Source organism: Cheilinus undulatus, linkage group 7 (genome assembly GCF_018320785.1).
Source record: "Cheilinus undulatus linkage group 7, ASM1832078v1, whole genome shotgun sequence".
Taxonomy (NCBI): Eukaryota; Metazoa; Chordata; class Actinopteri; order Labriformes; family Labridae; genus Cheilinus; species Cheilinus undulatus.
The window spans coordinates 24,992,413-25,012,530 of record NC_054871.1 but is presented as its reverse complement, the minus strand read 5'-3'; the positions used below and the strand labels follow the sequence as shown (position 1 = coordinate 25,012,530).

The 20,118-nt window shown below is 40.4% G+C and overlaps 1 protein-coding gene across 1 annotated transcript in view; it reads left to right on the top strand.

The window, feature by feature from the left end:
• Nucleotides 1-20,118, top strand: part of ttll7 (tubulin tyrosine ligase-like family, member 7) — a 130,167-nt gene that overhangs the window by 41,287 nt on the left and 68,762 nt on the right. The window contains exons 8-9 of the mRNA XM_041790584.1: nucleotides 3,639-3,803; nucleotides 8,866-9,024. Coding sequence (XP_041646518.1) covers nucleotides 3,639-3,803; nucleotides 8,866-9,024 — 324 coding nt within the window. The remainder of the gene's footprint in view (nucleotides 1-3,638; nucleotides 3,804-8,865; nucleotides 9,025-20,118) is intronic.

Here is a 20,118-nt window from a genome sequence, read left to right as displayed (position 1 = left end):
ATGATCTAGTCCCTTTTTTAACCTAAGTAATTTCATGCAAATTAATAAGATAATGTCTCTTATCTGACTGACATCCTGTTCATTGGGTGGAGGAAACCCAGCAATGGCAGTAGCATAGCAGTTACTTTGAGCAGGTGTTTGAGGTGACAGCTGATGTTGTTGCCTGTTTTCTTGACCCCGGGAAAAGATGTGGATGAAGGGAAAATTGTAGAGGGCTAGGCTCAGGGTCTTGTGGAAGTGGGGGTACCTGATTTCTGAAGGGGGATGAATCTTGGACCCTGCAGTGGTAGAGCACTGGTGTAGTGTGGAGAGGTGGGTCTGATGCCTTGTGGTGATGGAGCTCTGGTGTAGTGTGGAGAGGTGGTCTGATGCCTTGTGGTGATGGAGCTTTGGTGTAATGCAGGGAGGTGGGTCTGTCTTAGTATGGGTTCCAGCCACTGTTGATGTATCTGCCTGCTGGGTTAGGTCTCCTTTGAAGGTTCTGGTGGAGGGATGGCTTCCTGCTCATATTCATATTAATATTGATATTAGGAGAAGTTGCCGTTTGATCTAAAGCTGTGGTCTTGATGACCATTGCAAATAGTCTTACTTCTCTTTGGCTGAGGTGTAGCTTGTCATATAGGTGCTGATGAAAAATGTTTCCATGGTGAGCTACATGGAGATTTGGTAGCTCTGAGCAGGCTTTGGATATGTCAGCATTGATGATGTTTATTATATGTTGTGGAATATCCTTTCTGGGTAACAAACTTGACACTATAATTCTTGCTGTGGGGAAAGCTGAAATAGCTTTTTCAACCACCTGTCTCAGTGCATGAGGTACATCTTTGTTGGAGGCAGTTATCTGGTAGTGGGGCTCCATATCTTTTTTGATTTAGAAGAGTCGCTTCATGTTGATGTGTTTCCCATTGAAATCACATAGAAAGATGATTTCTGTGTTGGCGTCTTCATGTCTTTCAGTGAAGTTGGATGGTTTTGTGGTTTTGAAGGAGAAGGGTTAACTTCAGTGATGGTGGGGTGAGGGTTGGGCTGAAGGAAGAACTGAAGGGAGGCATGAAGGTGTCAGAGATGCTGGAGGAGTAGAGGACCCAGATGTCCTTTTCTGGGACACCTCATGTAGGGTCAGTGCTGGGGTGGAATGGCTAACAATGGCCAGCTCCCCTGTCATTCTCCGAACTGATGCTCTCAAAGACTGGTTATCCTCTTCTAGTTCTTGAACAGCCTGATGAAGTTCATTTATTTTTTGTAACTCTTCCAGTGGTTGTTTGGGATCATCATGTGTGTGATAAGCACTGTTTACTATCTTCTCTCTGAACTCTATGAATTCTCTCTTCAGGGTGGAAAGTCCCTCCTTTAGCATTCTGAGACTGCTGGAAAGTCTGGGTGTTGAATCAGCGAGGGTGTTGGAGGCAGGTTAACAATGATGGCTGACCTGGTCTGCACCTCTTTCTGCAGGGGAGAGGCTGGGATCTCTGAGGTGGAAATAGACTTCAGAGTTTGAAAACTATTCTCAAAGTTGTCCAAGCTGTTCTCCGATCTTTGAATCATAACTGTCCCATTGTGGTAGATATTTATTGTCAAAATAGGACAGTTGAGGTCTGTATCTTCATATACAGTAATCTGTCTCCTTTGTCTTATTCCGTTGTTCTTAATGTGGGTAAATTAGTCACACAGTGTTGAGTGCCAGTTAGCAGGCTGATGAGTGAAGAACAGTAAGTTGCATTTTACCTTACAGTTGTTCTTCTTGGTAAAGTCAGCCAATAATGACTCTGGGTTATCATTCAGGAGTTTCATTTTGAAGGCTTTCTTTTCTCTAGCTGACATACCTTCTTTAGGGTATTGAATTTCACTGACATCGATGGGAGCTTGGTTTGCAGTTGGAGTTGGTACTGCACCTGTCCATCCATCTATCCATCTTCTTCCGCTTATCTGGGTCCAGGTTGCAGGGGCAGCAGTCTAAGCAGAGAAGCCCAGACACTCCTCTCCCCGGCCACTTCCACCAGCTCCTCTGGTAGGATACTGAGGCATTCTCAGGTCAGCAGAGAGATGTGATCTCTCCGATGTGTCCTGGGTCTGCCCTGGGGTCTCCTCCCAGATGGACATACCTTAAACACCTTCCCAGGGAGACGTCCGGGAGGCATCCTTACAAGACTTTGAGTCTCTCTCGGATGTCCGAGCTCCTGACCCTATCTCTAAGGCTGAGCCCAGACACCCTGCAGAGAAAGCTCATTTCAGCCACTTGTATTCGCAATCTTGTTCTTTTGGTCAGTACCCACAGCTGATGACCATAGGTGAGGGTTGAAACATAGATCAACTGGTAAATTGAGAGCTTTGCCTTCTGGCTCAGCTCTCTCTTCACCACAACAGACCGGTATAACACCTGCATCACTGCAGATGCCGAACTGATCTGCTCCATCTTTCCCTCACTCGTGAACAAGACCCCGAGATACTTGAACTCCTCCACTTGGGGCAGAGACTCTCCTCTGACCTGGAGTGGGAAGTCCACCCTTTTCCAGCTGAGAACCATGGCCTCAGATTTAGAGGCGCTAATCCTCATCCCAACCGCATCACACTCGGCTGCAAACCGTCCCAGAGCGAGCTGGAGGTCAGTGTTCAATGAGGCCAACAGGACCACATCATTTGCAAAAAGCAAAGAATCCTAAGGCTACCGAACCTGACACCCTCCACCACTTGACTGCGTCTAGAAATTCTGTCCATAAAAGCTATGAACAGAACCGGTGACAAAGGGCATCCCTTGCAGAGTCCAACCCTAACTGGGAACGAGTTCGACTTACTGCTGGCAATGCGAACCAGACTCTCGCTTCGACAATACAGAGATCAAATAGCCCATAACAATGGGCCATCAACCCCATATTCCTGGAGCACCCCACACAAGATACCTCGGGGAACACGGTCATAAGCCTTTTCCAGATCCACAAAGCACATGGGAACTGGTTGGGCAGCTCATAACTACAAGTTTTCTAAAAATGCAGTTCATTCAGGAGCACTCTCATCACATATTCAACCATTTTATTGCAAAATGGATCAACAGTATTATTTGGCAGAGAAGGCTCTGCTCAATAGATGCTCCCAGGGTTAGTCAAGCTGCATGCTTTGACTTTCCAGGTAGCGCATGGCTAGAAACTCCCATATGAATAGTTACATTATGACAATATGAATTGAATACAATGAAATAAGTTGAAAAGCGATGAATCCATAGTAGAATATGAGGGTGCAACAAGATTTATGAAATGAAGGAGGAGGCTGGGGTGGAGGAGTTTAAGCTGTGCCAGCAACTGCAGTGTGGTGCATCAGCATTATGCAAGCAGGGATTAGTGAGAAGTATGTCATATTTAATTACATCACTGTGTTACAAGAAAGAACTGTGATTAGCTGTGGGAGCTGGGAGGCAATAATTGGGATCAGCTTGCCGTCAGCTGATCAAAGCTGGATGTATGACCACCATGTCCTGCATGATCTAATGCTAAGCTTCATATATTTTTTCTGAGGTTTTTTTTCAATATACATATCAGGGATACAAATATCTATCCATAAAGATGAACTTGGTTTATCATGTAGGGTTCCTTTAACATGCATTTCTTTATTGATTAAAACCATCTCCTTTCTCTTTATGCCTCCAGAGTCAGCTCTACATGCATCTGACCAACTACTCCGTCAACAAACACAACGAGAACTTTGAGCGAGACGAGACGGTTGACAAAGGCAGCAAGAGGTCCATCAGCTGGTTCACAGAGTTCCTCCGCACCAATGACTTCGATGTGTCCAAGTTTTGGGGCGATGTATCTGTACGTAGGAAGTCCACTAAAACACACACAAGACACACAGATGCACGGTTACACAATGATATATGTGTAGTGGATGAGTCTAAAATGTAGGGCTTGAGGTATGATAATAAACCACACCACAAAACAAAACATCACATGCAACCACTCTTGAGTGTAATCTGAAAGTGTATGCTCATACGTACTGTATATATCTACAGGCAACACACACTGCCTATAACACACTAACAGACCAGCAAATGTTTGATACGATTTGTTATGACAGTAATTCGGTGAGCTTCAGAGCTTTGTTTAACTCCAGGAAGAGCTCAGTTGAAAAAACATCATTCCTGGAGGGTGAGCTCTCCCTATCTGGCACCACTCTCAGCTCATCCAAACACCTTTACCTTGTTCATTTTCTTTTCTTTTTTTGGATGACTCATTTATCTCCTAGACCAATTTTTACAGTTGTCTTTTGTGCTCATTTTTTATACCTATCCATTTGATTATATGCCCTTTTTCTTTATTTTATTCCTGTGTTTTCTTCTGATTACTTCATCCTTGGATCAGCATGTTCCTTTTTTCATTCTTGGCCTTGATTATTTGTTTATCTCTACAGAGTTTTTGTAGTTTGCATGTGCCCTCATTTCCTGTACTCTGTTTTGTTCTCCGTTTTCATGCTGCAAGTGTTCAATATGAAATCTCACTAGTTAAAAAAAAATCTCCTCAAGGAAATCTTTTCTTTATTATTTCTGTCAGCTTTCATGTTTTCTTTTGGTAATGTTAAAGTACCTCTAAAGACCATTGTAGACATTGTAGCCGGTGCTTAATGTTCTTGTTAAGTTAATGTTCCTTTTCCTCACACCCCCTCTCATCAATCTTTTGCAGTCTCTCCATGTGCTACATTATTTCAAGGTGTGAAAGTCCCGGTTATTCTTTTCTTCACTTTCTCGTCCCTCACTGACAAACCAGTGTCGACTTCTGACTCAGCCAGACCGTCCTCCTCCTCTCACCTTTTTTCCCTCCGCTCTTCAGAAGTTGCATCACTCTGGTGTTAGTGCTGTCTGTTCACACTTGCATGCCATGTTTTGTTTTAACACTGTCTTTTTCTTGCTTTCTTCTCCTTTTCTCTTTCATCTCTCCGCTTAGATTTTGTTCCCATGCAGACATAGCCTGCTAACCTGACTCGTCCTACCAATGATCACAGTCTGAGAGTTTGTCTGCCAAAAACATTGTCTGTGGGGGTTAAAACTAATTTGTAGTTTATTTTCTTGACTTTTTCTTTCTTTACTTTTTTCTTATTTTTTTTTTCTATTGACATTTCTTTCATATAGAGGTATTATTGATGTACTGTAAGGGACAAAGCATCCAAGGTTTGACTAAAGCCTTTTTGTGTGGGTGTAATTTTGAGAGCAGTGTCTGACTACAAATGGGATAGTTATGTAGTGCAGGGTCAGACTATTATAACACTGTCCTTCACCCAGCATGCAGACTGGATGCTGCAAACTGCTGAACTGTGTAAGGCATAACTGGTGAAGAGAAGCTACTGTGTCAGAAAAGCATTTTGCAAAATGAGTAGAATAAAACAGTTAAATGAGGATGAAAAAATTGTCTTTACTGACAAAAAATATTTTGCCAAAGTCATATTACTTGCTACCTTTACAAACCTTCCAGGACCAGTGCCCGAGAAGCATCCCCACAGCATGATGCTGGCGCCACAGTGCTTCACAATGGGGATGGTGTTTGTGGTGATTTGTAGTGTTTGGTATCTGCAAAACATAGCATCTTGACTAGGGATGCACCGATACCGATCCTGGTATCGGGTATCAGCCCGATCCAACCCCTCAAAGCTGGATCGGGTATCGGTGGGAAAGGGCCGATCCGTGGTGCTGATCCAGGCAACCAGCTTTAAGCCTTTTTTACAAGGTTGTTTGCACTATTTTCTCACAGAACTGTCACTTTGTTTACTGTATGTGGTTAAAAACACTTGTGTAATACAGTTTTGTACTGGAATGTTACCTCTGATGCACTTTCTTTGTTTTTTGCTGCATTACCAGTCTACAGGGTATAAAAGTTTACAATTGAATAGTAATTTCTGTAAGTTCTGAAGCACTGTTTTTACCAAACTGCTGGTAAACATTTAAACACTTTATAGTTTAAATAAATATCAACCTCAGTAATCTATATGTTGTCATTTTTTGCCTTTTACCCAAAACAATTACCAGTCTTATATTACAGTAGGGCATGCAGGTTATTCTTTTAACACTGGTATCGGATCAGTGTCAGTATCGGTCAAAACCCAAAGCCCAGGTATTGGAATTGGTATCGGGACCAGAAAAGGTGGATCGGTGCATCCCTAATCTTGACCAAAAAGCACCATTTTGTCTCATCATACCAAAGAACTTCTTTCCTCTTGACCATGGAGTCTCCCACATGCCTTTTGGTGAATTCTAGTTGAGATTTAATAAGTTTTCCTCCACAGTGGCTTTCTCTTTGTCACTCTCCCATAGAGCTTTGACTGGTGAAGAACCTGGGCAACAGTTGTTGTATGCAGAGTCTTACCCAATCAGCTGCTGAAGCTTGTGACTCTTTCAGAGTAGTCATAATCTTCTTGGTGGCATCTCTCAATATAGTCTCCTTCTTGAATGGTCACTTTGTTTGACTACAGTTTGTGCCATATTCCTTCGATTTCTTGATGATAGATATAACTGAACTCCGAGGTTGTTCGGTGTCTTGGAATTTTTTTTTGTATCCATCCCCTGATGTATAATTTTCAATAACCTTTTTTTTTAATGAGTTGCTTGGATTGTTCTTTTGTCATTATGGTGTAATGTTAGCCAAGAATACTGATTAACCAGTGACGGGACCTCCCAGACACAGGTGTCTTTATACTATAATCACTCAATTTTTGGAATTGTAAGGTTGGGGATTGACACAAGTTTGTCTCTATTGACTTAGATACGCTAAAGAATGAAGAATGAATGGAAGGATGGGTGAATGAGTGACTGAGTGAATGAATGAGGGCAGGGGTGGGTGAGGGGGGTTTGTGATAAGGGGTGACACAGGAACTCTAAGATGTTCATAAAAGGACAGTAAGTGGGGGTAGGACTCGAAAAGCTTCTGCTTCTTCCTACTCCTGTTTCGGACTCATATGAACTGTTTTATCATTGCTTTACTTTTTTATTGTTTGTTGTCCGAAATAAATAAATTAAATTAAATTAAAAACGTAGGACACATTCACAGCACCCATTGTGAGACTACTGGCATCAATTGGCTGGACCTCTGTTGAATTAGGTCAGTCACTTTTAAAGAAGTGAATATCACTTATTTTACCAGACCTATATTTTGTTTAATTGACATCAATTTATAGAACTCTGTTTTTAATTTGACATTAAAGAGTTTTTTTTTTTTTTTTTGTCAAAAAGCCAAATTATATTGGCCACGATTGATTTATAAAATCAATGAAAGGGTAAAACATCCATGGGGTAAATACTTTTACAGCCATTGTATGCTTAAACATATGATAGTGGAGTTTTAGTCAGGACCAACAGACCTATATTAGCTAAAGTCTTTTTTTTTTGTTCATCCTCATTCCTTCAACTTGTGATTTTTTTTTAAGAATTAAAGCTGAAGTTTTAGATTTAAACTACATTTATATATCAGTATTGGAATCGGCTTACATACCTTTTTAGACATCTGCAAAAATCCAGTGTCGTGCATCCCTAAGTCAAAACCCATCAAATAAGAGTTACAATAATGCTCCTCCTGACCAGTGAGGAGCATTATTGTCCATTTTGTTCTTCAGTAATTTAAAAACCATTAAAATGTAAGAAAGTGAAGAAGAGTTCTTGCACCCAAAACTAAATAAACAGAGTAAAATATCAGAAGCTCATTCTTAAATTAGCCAGGACATGCCTTCAAAGCGTTTACTTTATAGAGTTTAGTTTTACTTTAATGATCTGACCCAAATTTACCTGCCAGCAACCAGAGTGTTTGTAGTAAATGTCCAGTCTGCAGCAGGAGATCCTAAATACAACAAAGAGAGGATGCTTTTAAAATAGAGCTGTAATTAATGAAATTGCTAAAATAACAAAAATAAAATCCAGATTAATTCAGGTGAGATTATAAAAATAATAAGAGGCTTATGAACCCACTAGTCGAAAGCAAACAAAACACAGGCTCGCACATGCACAGAGCTCTGTAGTGGCCAGGGCTGGGGGCTTGGGATAAGGAGGGAGGTGATGGGGGAAGGGATGGTGACACACACAGACACATGCACACAAGCCAGTACCAGGGACTTGGGGCATGAACGGTGGAAGTGGGAGCAGGTGTTTGTGCTGAGCGGCCTGTGGGTCAGACGGGTGGATGGATGGACAGATGGACGAAGGTGTGTGAGGGACAGACGGATAGAAAAAGGCAGGGGGAGAGGGCTGAGGTCTTATCAGGCCAGGGCCAGACCACCATGCCCCCCCTTCTACACCCTGCAGTCAGACAGGACTGGGCAAACTGCAGGCCAGCAGCACTGCGTGGGGCTGGATGGGCGAGGGGAAGCTTTGGGCAGAGTGTTTGTCAGAGTGAGCTTGTTTACCCCGGTTGCCCAGTTGGAGTAGGCAGGCAGGTAGCAAGCAGCAAACATACGAGCAAACACGCACATACACAACCTTTGGGAGCCACAAGCCACACAGATGGACCACCATCAACACTGGAGAAAGTCTGTGTGTGTTTGAAATGTGCCAGTAACACTTTCTGTTTCTCTCTGGCTTTTATACTGAGGCTAAATCTTTGGACGCTGAAGACTTTAGGGTAAATCTGGATAAAAAAAAAAAGAAAGGCTGTAGGTTACAGGGCTATTGTTTTATGCTCCATGCTTACCACATTGTCAAAGTTTTCCTGGATTTTTTTACAGTTTCAGCCTGTGAATAAAGTGGGCCTACTTATTGGACCATTTTCAGTTTAAGAAGACCTTTAATCATCTGCTAAAAATTGCAGCATTTGTAGGAACAAACAAAAAAAGCAAAAGTATGTGCCTTATCTTTGTCACCTCAGATGGTGATCTCTCTCTTTGTGTTGGTATGTGTCCTGCCAGGAGCTGGTTGTGAAGACGTTAATAGTGGCAGAGCCCCACGTGCTGCACGCTTACCGCATGTGTCGCCCTGGTCAGCCACCAGGGAGCGACAGCGTCTGCTTTGAGGTTCTTGGCTTTGACATCATCCTGGACCGCAAACTCAAACCCTGGCTACTGGAGGTAAAACTCACAATGTGTATGTGTGTATGAAAATGTGCAATTGTGTATTAATCTTATGCCTTTATTTTCCCAACAAAAAATGGATTTTTGGTTTAATTTCTAATACATAAAAGGAACTTAGAGGAACTATTTAATGTTTTAACTTTAGTTCAAGGCCTCTTTAATTGACATTTCATAAATATCAAGTAAAATTTTGAGAAGGGAAAAGATTTTATAAACATGGTGTACCCTTCTCCCCCTGCCCTGTTTAGTGAGGGGACCCCCCCCCCCCATTTTCTCCATGCAAATTAGAAATTACAATGTCTGCAAGGTCTTAAAAAAGGTCTCAAAAGTTGATCAATCAATTAAGCCAAAATTAAGGCTTTCAAAAAGGCTGAAATGCACAATAAATAGTTCTTATATTTTTTGTTTTTTATATTTAGTTTTTTTACTCTATTCATCTGAAGAGGTTTTAAGCTGTTTTTTTTGTTTTGTTTTTTTATATTTAGATTTAATCACAATGAGATTCTTTCAGGACTGCCAGATCTGAAAGAAGATTCTTCCCAGACATATGGAGATAAATAATTAAAATGAATACAACTCAGTTATAGTGAGCTATGGCTGATCAGCAACAGTAAAATCATCACTGACTCAATGCTTTAAATCCAGAATAAGTGATTTAAACCTATGTGTAGACTTTTATTTTGTTTTAAAGGTGGTGGTTGTGCATGGATACTTCCAGAGTTTAGGATCGCTACTCTAAAAAAAAAAAAGACCTTCCACTCAACTACCTCATGGTCTCTGGTTCTTTGTATCTCATAGTCTAATCTCAAAATGCTCTGGGAAATATTAATTTCCACACTACATAAAATATACCACTGGCATTTTCTTTTCTTTTTGTCAAACTATTGTCTTTCTATTAGCTTATACACATCTGTGTTGTTAATGTTCAGAGTTAGAAACCAAAGACGTGATAGATCTTAAAATGTATGAAAAGGGTTTTCAACAGTGTTAAATCTGATGTCAGATTTTCTGTATACACCCTGCAAATGCATCTGAACATAATGATATTTAACATGTGAGAAATGTAAATCTTTTCATCTTAGTTACAATAAATAGATTAACAAGTTCAACAATACAAAAAAAAATCAATTCACAGTAGATAGAATAGAATAAAGGAATGAAATAAAAATGAAGGACAAAAAAGAGAAAATGAAAAAAACAACATAAAAAACCCCCCAAAACAAACAAAACTTATAAAAATGTATTTAAAGACACGGTGGGGTCATCTGTTAGATGCTATGATTTCAGTAGCATCCATTATTTTCACTCTCATCCCTTCGTTTCCACAGGAGATAGAAAGGGCTGCCATGTGGCATAAAACTTTTGAGCACAGCCTGTATCAGATCTTTGATCCAAAGATTAAAGGATGGAATGATTTCTCCTTCCATTTACACTTAAAATTACCTCTGGTCGAGTTACACCAAATATCGCAGTTATCACTGAAGGATCCTCTGGTTGTTTCAAAATGTAGAAGAATAGTTTGAAAATGAATTGCCAATAATTAGATAAAAATGCTAAAATTTGTTTTTAAATTAAAATACTAAAAATCTTGTGTATTCACAGGCATACTTAAAGGAACTTTTTAACCTTTCAATTAGAATTTAACTGTTTTGAGATTTTAAAAACTTTTAAAAAAATATTTAAATTATATTTAACCCTTAGAAGTCCACGGGGTATTTTTGCAGCTCTCTTTTTGACAATTTAAACCACTCGGAAAATGTTTACCATGCTTGTGTTTGGTATCATTTTTTCAGCACAACCTCAACTATTTGATGTAAAACATTTTTTTTTATTTTGCTTACTGTATTAGATATAGGACCCCAAAAAAACAGAATTAAAAAAAAATCTATTTATGTATAATCTATCAAAATATGCTGAAGTTGTCTTTTTAGCAGTTACAAATGTAAAAAATGTTGTAATGTTACACATAAAAGTAGTAAAATGACATGTATCAAGATAAAAATGAATAAGAATGTAGCTGAAGGCGTTTTTTGTCCATTAAACAATGCCCAAGTTTAAAATAATTTTTCTACCTAAGCATACAGACACCAGTATGGCATTCTTTGCATTCACTTTGAGGGATTCCCAAGCAGTGCAAATTAAGAAATACAAAGATGTATAGGTGAGCCAAAATCAAGCTCAATGCAAAAATGCAACGGATAGGTGTTTTTTCCATTTTCGAATATCAAACTGCACAATGTTTTATGAACACAAATACAAGGAAAATGGAATTACATAAACTGCATTTTTACAGAAACAATAAGGAGATTTTTTTTGTCCTTTAAGAAAATGATATAGAATTCTGGAAAAAGTTCTGAAACAAATTACAAACACCAGTCCTGTAGAGTAAGGAACACTGTACCCATGTGTAAAATTAAGTCTTATATCAAATTCAAATGAGAATTCTTCCTGGTTAGCTTGGCCTGTTGACATGAAACACAGACTAAAAGAGAGCTTAAAAATCACACATTCCATACTAAGTGATTGCAATGCAAAATTTTGCTTTGTTTTTATGCTATCACGTGACAAAAATAGAGCATGATGACGTCATGCTGGCGGGATTGTGGACTTCTAAAATGGAAAACAATAAAAATACATTGGGGGATTTATCCTGTGATTTTTTTTCCTTTTAATTTGAGGGTTTGTATTTATATTTTTGTCAGACAAAAAGCAGGGCTGCCCTCTGTGGAGTCTCACCTGTACGTGCTGCTCCAAAAGTGACAGCAGCCCCTAAACTGAAGTAATGTGGCATCAGTAGGAGAGAGGGAGACATTGCCCGACTCTGACAGAAAGCATAAACACACACTGATTTTGCTTACACGCTCTCGTCCCTGGTGCACAGAAACACAGAGAAACTCCCACACAGCCTCGAGTATGTATTTATGCACCTCGGCACACAAGGACAGGCTCACAACCACAAACATACACACAATTACATGCATGTGTGCATTCATACACACCCACGCATACAAATAGAAATGTCTGCATAGATGGCAGCATATAAGATGAGACAAAGATGCCTCCTCCTCATGCAAAGGCACGCACACAAACACACATATATACATGAAAGGTAGGGAAATATAGGTCAGGATGGCAGGTTGACTAACAAGACACCCACCCCTTTATTCTCTCAGTGTCAGTCTCTCAAGTGTCAGTCATTCAGGAGAGAGAAAGGAGATCATAGTCCACTCCTGGATTTCTGTCTCACCGTTCTGATGTCAGCCAGTCAGTTACAGCGTGACCTAAATCCTTTAACCCAAAGTGGCTGCGCGCCTTCTCCCCCCTTTTCCCACAAATTGACTCAAGAATGGAGAATGCCTCTGGGATACATGTTTGTTTTTACCCATCATGCCAACCCGATATAAATCTTAGGATTTCCAAAAAAAGTTTGATATTTGAAAGTTGATGTTTACTGAGGAGTCATCGTGGAATTAGGGTGTCATAATTACTCTACCTGACTCCTTTTGTGTGGCTGAGCAGTTGAATAATATGACACAAAGATGTACAAGTGAGAGCAAAGGGATGGCTTTCCTTTTGACTGCTGGTGCACTGTGACAGTATGCATGTGTATTTTGTGTGCAAAAATGTGTATGAGACATGGCAAACAGCCGTGAATGCAGTTGTTCCACTCCAGCAGTAATGATCCCCCCTGTGCTACCAGCAGCTCTCTATAACTCTCATCAATTAACATCCCACACACCCAACCATACACACATACACAACCCTGCTTCTCTTTCACGCAACATTTACGGCAACAATCATTTATTTCCAAAATTCAACTGATTAGTCAGGGGATAGTAGTGAGCATAGAGACCCCTTCTCAAATCCTCACTGCGTATCCTGTCAAGCCTTAAAATAACTTTATTGCCACTTTTAAGCTGGTCGGCGTTTATTCCTATTCAGCAGGGACACAACACGCAGCCGGGCCCAAAGGCTAGCTGCCACAAACGCTACCCCATGGCAAGCCCCCAGGTCCAGATTTAATTTTGCAGCAGATCACTTTGCAACATTTTGTGGTAAACTGAATCTATTTCACTCTATTTCACCATTTTTAATTTTTATACAAATGACTGTCACAGTAAGAACTGTGTCAGGAATGGAAACACAGTCGAGGTCTCACAGGTTTGTGTTTTTTATTTGTGAACTTCTCTTCTCAGGTTTCCTTCTTGGTGTCACTGTGAATTACACTTGCTACGCCTGGTTGCAGCTTTACCCAGACTGCTGTTCCGACACTGTCTTCCTCTCTTACTCTTTACAACGTCACAGCTCGTTGTTGGACATGCAAACTTGCTGCCAGGAAATGAAAGTTAAACCTATGTAAACTCAAAGCCAGTCGGATACCTGAAAGCTAGATGGTATCACATACAAGAAACTGTCAAATAACATTAGTCCTGCCCCATTGTATCTATATTTTTGTCTGCTGTTCTATAGGAGGCTGGTGGAGAAAAGGGAACATGATTGCCCCTCACATCCTGCAATTACATCTGCAGAAAAGGTCTATTTTTCTTTGGACAACATATTCAAAGTAGTTTCTATCTTACCATCGCAAAAAAGCCTCTGTGCAACAATGCACAGGCTGTTTGTAAGGATCCAAGTTCAAAGAAAATCATTGCAAATATACTGATAACAACTACAGATACTCAACAGAACAAGCCCACAGACGGACGCACACCTGCTAAATAGCTTGTCACATGGGTGAAACAGAGAAGGCAGGAGTGATGCTTCTCAAACCAAGGCCAGCCATCAAACAGACGCTTTGTCCTCAGACAAGGTATAGAAAGAGGAGAAGAGAAGGTAAAAGAGAGAGAGGGACAGGCTTTTGTGTGATGCTTATCTTAAGTTCAGGAGAGGTTTTCAACACAAGTTTTACCTCCTATTGACATTCAAAACATCAGCGCTACATAGGAGCACACACACATACACACACTCACTCCAATGGCGAAACCCGAGATGTTCACTTTCATTAAACCGACCCAGACAGCATCTGTGTCTCGTATAGGGAAGGCGTTTCATTGAGCAGTGATCTGTGCTTAACACACACACACTTACCGTATGTATTCCCACACATCCACAAAGTCTCCCTAAATTGTGGCTTGTATTGTCGCTGCCAAGGCTTTGGCTTCTAGAGTTTTATTGAGTTTTTGTCATCTTGAAGCAAATAAGACAAAAAAACAAAGAAACAAAAGAGAGCATTATCGATGCTGAGATACATGTTCATATATTCAATTTAAATCAACATGATGTAGATTTTTGCACTGAAATGTCTGTATTGATTTTGAAAATGAAGACTCCCTTGTTATACTGTATTTACTTTCAGCTGAGTTCTTACATTACCAAAAATATTTCCAACAATTTTTAAAACCAACAAAATTATTAATTTTTACAATTGTTTTGGGACATGCCTTCTTATAGTGACTGCCATTGGTTGTGAGTTCAATTGCCCAGCCTCACCCACATAACACTGAACCCCACCTCCCTGCCCCGAACACGCCCCACTAGGCATTTCAAGGTTGACTAGAGCAGGAGTATCCAAACTTTTCAGCCTTTGACCCTCAAAATAAGAGTGCCAGAGCCCAGGGACATACAGACGTGGTTAAAGTATACGATGTAGCACAAACTCTCATGTCCAAAATTGCATTTTAGGAAGTTTTTCTACACATTAATTACATATAAACACAATTATCCCCTGAGAACTATCATTTTATTTTAAACTGAATTAATTTAAAAGGTACAGTTTATAATATTTAGCCTAGAAGCATTAAGCGGAAAAAACTTGGTAAAAATGAACGTATTTAAGCAGGCCTTTGTAAGTCAGTGTTTTATCATCTGATTATATAAAACTGTTTTTTTTTTTAATAACTTAGAATAAGCCTTTTATTCATACATAGTGAGGGTTCCCTTCATGGAGTACACCATCTTGAATTTTTGCACCTTGCGTGCTTCTACGGTACCACTGAAGGGACCACATAAAATATTTATATTTTTCAAATTCAACTGATTGCCACAGTTACAACCAGAAGTGAGCATTGCATTCCAGAATCTGGTTGTATTTATATATATTTCCCAATTTTACACACTGCACGTTTAAGGACAGCTCTTATTTACAATAACGGATAAAAGATAGCATTGAAATTTACTTTAAATTTTGCTTTGTTTTTGAAAAGCATCCTGTGACACACACACCCCCACCCCCCACCCCCCAGTGTGCCTCGACCCCCACTTTTGGAACCACTAGACTAGAGACCAGGCTCACCGGCCTATGTGCCAACCTCCACAGCTTACTTCTTGTTTTGCATTGAGGACTCTCTTCCTTAAAAACTGCACTCCACAAAATGTATTTGCAACACAATCAACTCTAAATGTTTTTGTTTCCTTTAGAAATTCCTCATAATGAGTTAGGGAAGCTGCCATGGAAGGGGCCTTCCAGGTTTGCCCTGCAAGCTGCCGGGATAAATAAAATCCATCAGTCAATAAAAAAGTGATGAGTGATGTGTATAATAAAGTTCTCCATTAATGAATGAGAAGTTAACAGTGAAGATGGGTGAATCTGTGCAGCGTTGGGTCTCTGCTTGCCATAGATTAGCAAAGTTTTTCTAAGTGTGTCTAGTAGTGTATCCAAACTGTGTGATTTAGTTCTCACTCATTATCTAGTTGAACTGACTGATTATGATTACTCTACCACTGCTCGCACTCTTTTCACTCTTACACATGGCAGCTTATAATTTCTAAATACAAAAAACTGTAGTTTTTTTCATCTTTGGTACTTTTCACTTTTATTATTGAACATCATAATAATGGATAAATTCATTTCAAAACTCTTGGATTCAAAAATACTGAGGTACCAAACAGCTTGACAACCTTAATAAGAAGTGCTTTCTTTCAGTGGTAGAATACAGAGATATGGCAGCTTTTACACTCCTACATCCTTACTCCTTTCTCAAGTTTATCCAGGGTCTCTGTGCTGTAAGCCAGCATGACAAACAATGTCAAACTAAGTCAGAAAAATAAAATATTACTTGAGGTCTGCTGGGTGATGGGCAAGGACATGAGGATTATGAAAACCTCCTTTTACAATTCACCAGCCCCTTATATTGAAATCAGAACCTGGCATAGAGCTCAATTTATTGTACTCATAACAGCCTGATTGTTGTCCATGTAGCCCAACACAAGGACAAGTGGATGGAGGCCCAGGCTCATTACAGACTCCAGATTGATTTTTTTATTCAAGTTGCCCACATGCAGTAGAAAAAAATCTCCAGCTGGTCAACCTGAAATAAAAAGAAACTAGTGTTTGTAGTGAGCATGAATAATTAGAAACCTGCGTGGTGCGTGTGAAGCTGTCTCTCCAGTGTCAGGCTGCAGGCAGCTCAAAGGCTGCTCGGCCTGCTTGTTAGGGCCACAGTCAGCGTGCGAGGGCTCTCATTTGTGTGTGTAAATAAATGTGAGGTAGTGTGTCAGAACTTGATTTTCTGCTGTGTGTAGTGTTGGACGGCTGCACGCTTTAGGTACTGTGTGTGTTCAGTTGTAAACACACGCACTACTGCATGCAAGAATGGCTGTTTTCTACTCCCTGTGTGTGATTTTGTGTTTGAATGTGTGGTCTTTGTCCCTCTGGGGATTGTCCTCTGTAGTGTGTGTGGTTGGCCTGCCTACTGCTCACCAAACCCACTCCAGCCTGTCTTTTTATCCAGTTGAAGAGGCATGGATAGTCCTGCAGTAAACAGACCAATCCAGCTAGAAAAAAATAGAGTGAGGAAGTGTTGTTTGCCAACTTTCATGGTGCTTAACTTGTGACTGTTCTGTATAAAGATGCCATCGCACACAGGAGCAGAGGCAGCTTGATTATTGATGGCTGCAGCCTAACTACCATGTCCTCATCCATCTCTCTCCCTCTTTCTGTCCCTCCTGGACAGGCTGTGCAGAGTGATTGGCAGCTAATGAGGCAGGCATGGTTAGGTCAACCGTGGCACGGGTTTGTTTGTGTCTCAGTGTGTTTGTGTGTGTGAATGGGCATTAAGACAACAGACTGCAGCTGGACTGCTCCCCCAAGGGTGCTGATTCTTCACCCCTTTCCCCTCTTACAACCTCTTCCTAAAACTTTCTGTTCCCCGTCCCCGATTGTTTCAAGATGAGTTTGGTTACCCTGTCCGTTCCTCAGAGCCAACATAATCCAGACTTCCTTTTCTTGTGAGAATGTGTGTTGGGTGTGTGTGTTAGGAGTAATCTGTGCAAGTGTAAACAGATGCCACACAAACAAACAGTCAAAGTGATATTTTTTAGTCCTAGCGCACACTGCAAATGAATTACAACTGCTGAGAATAATTTTGATTTCTTTCCTCACACTTATATAGACTTTGAACAGAAGTTATATTTCATCTGTGCAGAATGAGATGAAATTTTTATAATTTTATAGCTTTCATTAAAGTCTAAAGAGTAGCCATTTGAAGTATAAGACTTGCAGAAGAAGAATTCAGAAGGTTAACCTGCCTTTCAGATATTTCCTCAAAAGTGTTTTTCTAACTCCTACAACAGCCAGGTGGAACATTATTGTGTATTCAGGGTGATTAAGGAGGAATTTACTTGCTACCTGTGCTCTCCAAATAAATTTCATCCCCCTCTTGATTGAATTTTGCAGGCTGAAAAATGAAAGAGGAGAATACAAACAGTCTGATATTCTCAATTATCTCTCAGGGTCTATCTTGCACCCTGTCCCCTTTTTGCCTTTGATTAATCTTTGGCACTTAGAAGGATTCAGTCCTATGTAAATGTCCATAGATCTCATCTTCAGCTCTGAAAGGGAGTGTCTTTCTCTTTGTGAACCCTAGGTGGCAGTAGTCACCTACGAGCCACTCTTTGCCTTATAAGAGGTTTATTAAAGAATAATTAGAATGATGTATGGGACTGTCTGTCTCTATCCACATCCATTTTCCCCCAACATGACTATTTCATGGAATAAGTATCAAATTAGGAGCGCACAGGCCTTGTATGTGGGGCAGTTGAAAACACACCCCAACATTTAGTCATTTATCATGAGGCGTGTATGGCAGCACCACAGACTGTTTGTGTGTCTGTGTTTTTTTGGGTGGTTGTGTGATTGAGAGGGAAGATTTATATAGCATGTTTATGACTGACATATGGAAGTGCAGTGTGTGTGAGGGGCTGTAAAAAAAGATTTATATGCCTGCATATGTAAGTGTGACAGTTTAGGACCTTAGGTGTGTTTTGTTGATATACTTTTGCATGTTTTAAAGTTCTGAAATTAGGTTTGTGTGCATGGCTGCATAACTACATAACTATATTCACTCCTACGTTTTTTGCACGGCTCCAAAGCACCTATTGGTTTTTCTTTTCTCTTTTTTTTTGGTCTGTTTGATTTTTATCTCTGTTTGGTTTCCAAAAAAGAAAAAGAAACACTCCCTGCACCCTGCCTGCTAGTCACGTAGGTCAGACTGACTGGTGGCTAAGCTAAGCGTCACTCCCAAGACCTTTACCAGCAGCTTAACATTCTCAGCTAGAGTTTCCCCATGTCCGACTGGTCCACTAAAAACGCCACAAAAAGAACAAAACAGTGATTGATAAGACGGCTGAAACAAGAGCGCGACTTAACATGGCGGCCAGCTGTCTGTCTTCCTGTCGCTCTGCTCTCCCTCGCTCCCTCTCTGCCTCCTTTTTCTCGTTCCACCATTGTATGGCAACAAACACTCCTTTCTGACAGCAGTTGAACTGTCCCGATACCCTTGAGTGTGCGGGGCAGAATGGGAGGCTTGTCAAAGCAGCGGTTGTTTACACTCTGCCAGGAATAATAAGAGGGGGTCGTTTTTCTGAACCGATTAATCACGAGCGAGCCCTTGCACTTGTTTGATGACTATTCCAGGCACAGAATTGATGCTGATGGGAGGAAGCAATTTGTTGTGAAAAAAAGGCAGCTGATTGTTCTTTATCCATTGCTGTTGCTGTGTTATTAGGGCCAGTGTGACACAGCAGAGGGAGGCTGCAGCACTACTGTTACATGCCCACTACATTTTAAGAGTGTCATAATCATTGTACGGATTTTTTCTGTGATTCATAATAGAAATGATAATAATGAATTGTTGAAGAATGTCAGAGTTGGAGCACTTGAACTGCAGGATCAACTTAGATTGAGTTTGTTCTCCCTAGGTGTGCAGAATGGCCAGCAGCGACAGGATTAATAGTGTTACTGCTAGGCTAGTGTTGCTTGAACAATACACTTCCAGAGGGGCTGAACAATATGAGACTGAGTCCCATCTAAACCAGAGGGGGAGGAGAATTTCCCACTTATAAATTAATGAAGTGTATTAGATCAAATAAGGCATATTATATACACTAGTTGCAATTCTACCTCTTGTTTTTTTTTTTTTACTTAGGTACCTGCGATAAAAATCAGTAGAGGAATTACAGTCCACAGACAAGTAAAACCAAAAGACATAATTAACTCAACCCTAACTCCTGCACAGCCGGTACTCTGGCCGTTTGGGCTTAACACACTTATTAGAAGTGTGAAATATGAAGTAAAGGTCCAGGCACCCCTAGAGTGCCAATGATTTCCGGGGGTGGGGGCAGACACCCCCTTGAGCACCCCCTAATGGTACCTAATAAAAGTGTAGCCCCCCCAGGACCCAACAGAGTAAAAATTGTGTCACAGTGGCACCAAAATTCAACATAGATTTTAATTGTTTCACTGATAAAACCCACCAAAAAAGGCCTATGCATGTTTTTCTTATAAAAACTAATTTTGGCAGCCAAACAGTAGACAAAGTGACACCCCCCCCCCCCCCGACCCCAGGTTGGGAACGAACTTCACAGACAACAAAGTAAAAGTATCAATTGATTCTTAGGCAAAAAAGTGGAATTTTTTTGGGAAGAATATACATTTTTTTTTTCATTTAAAGGTCTTGGTTGACAAGTAAACAAACTCAGAATTTCAGAGTCAAAAAAGATGTAAATTAACGGAAAAAACCCTCAAAATATAAACGTTTTAAAAGTCTTTAATTTTGACATTAAAATCTAAAAAAAAATCAAGTTTTTAGGATC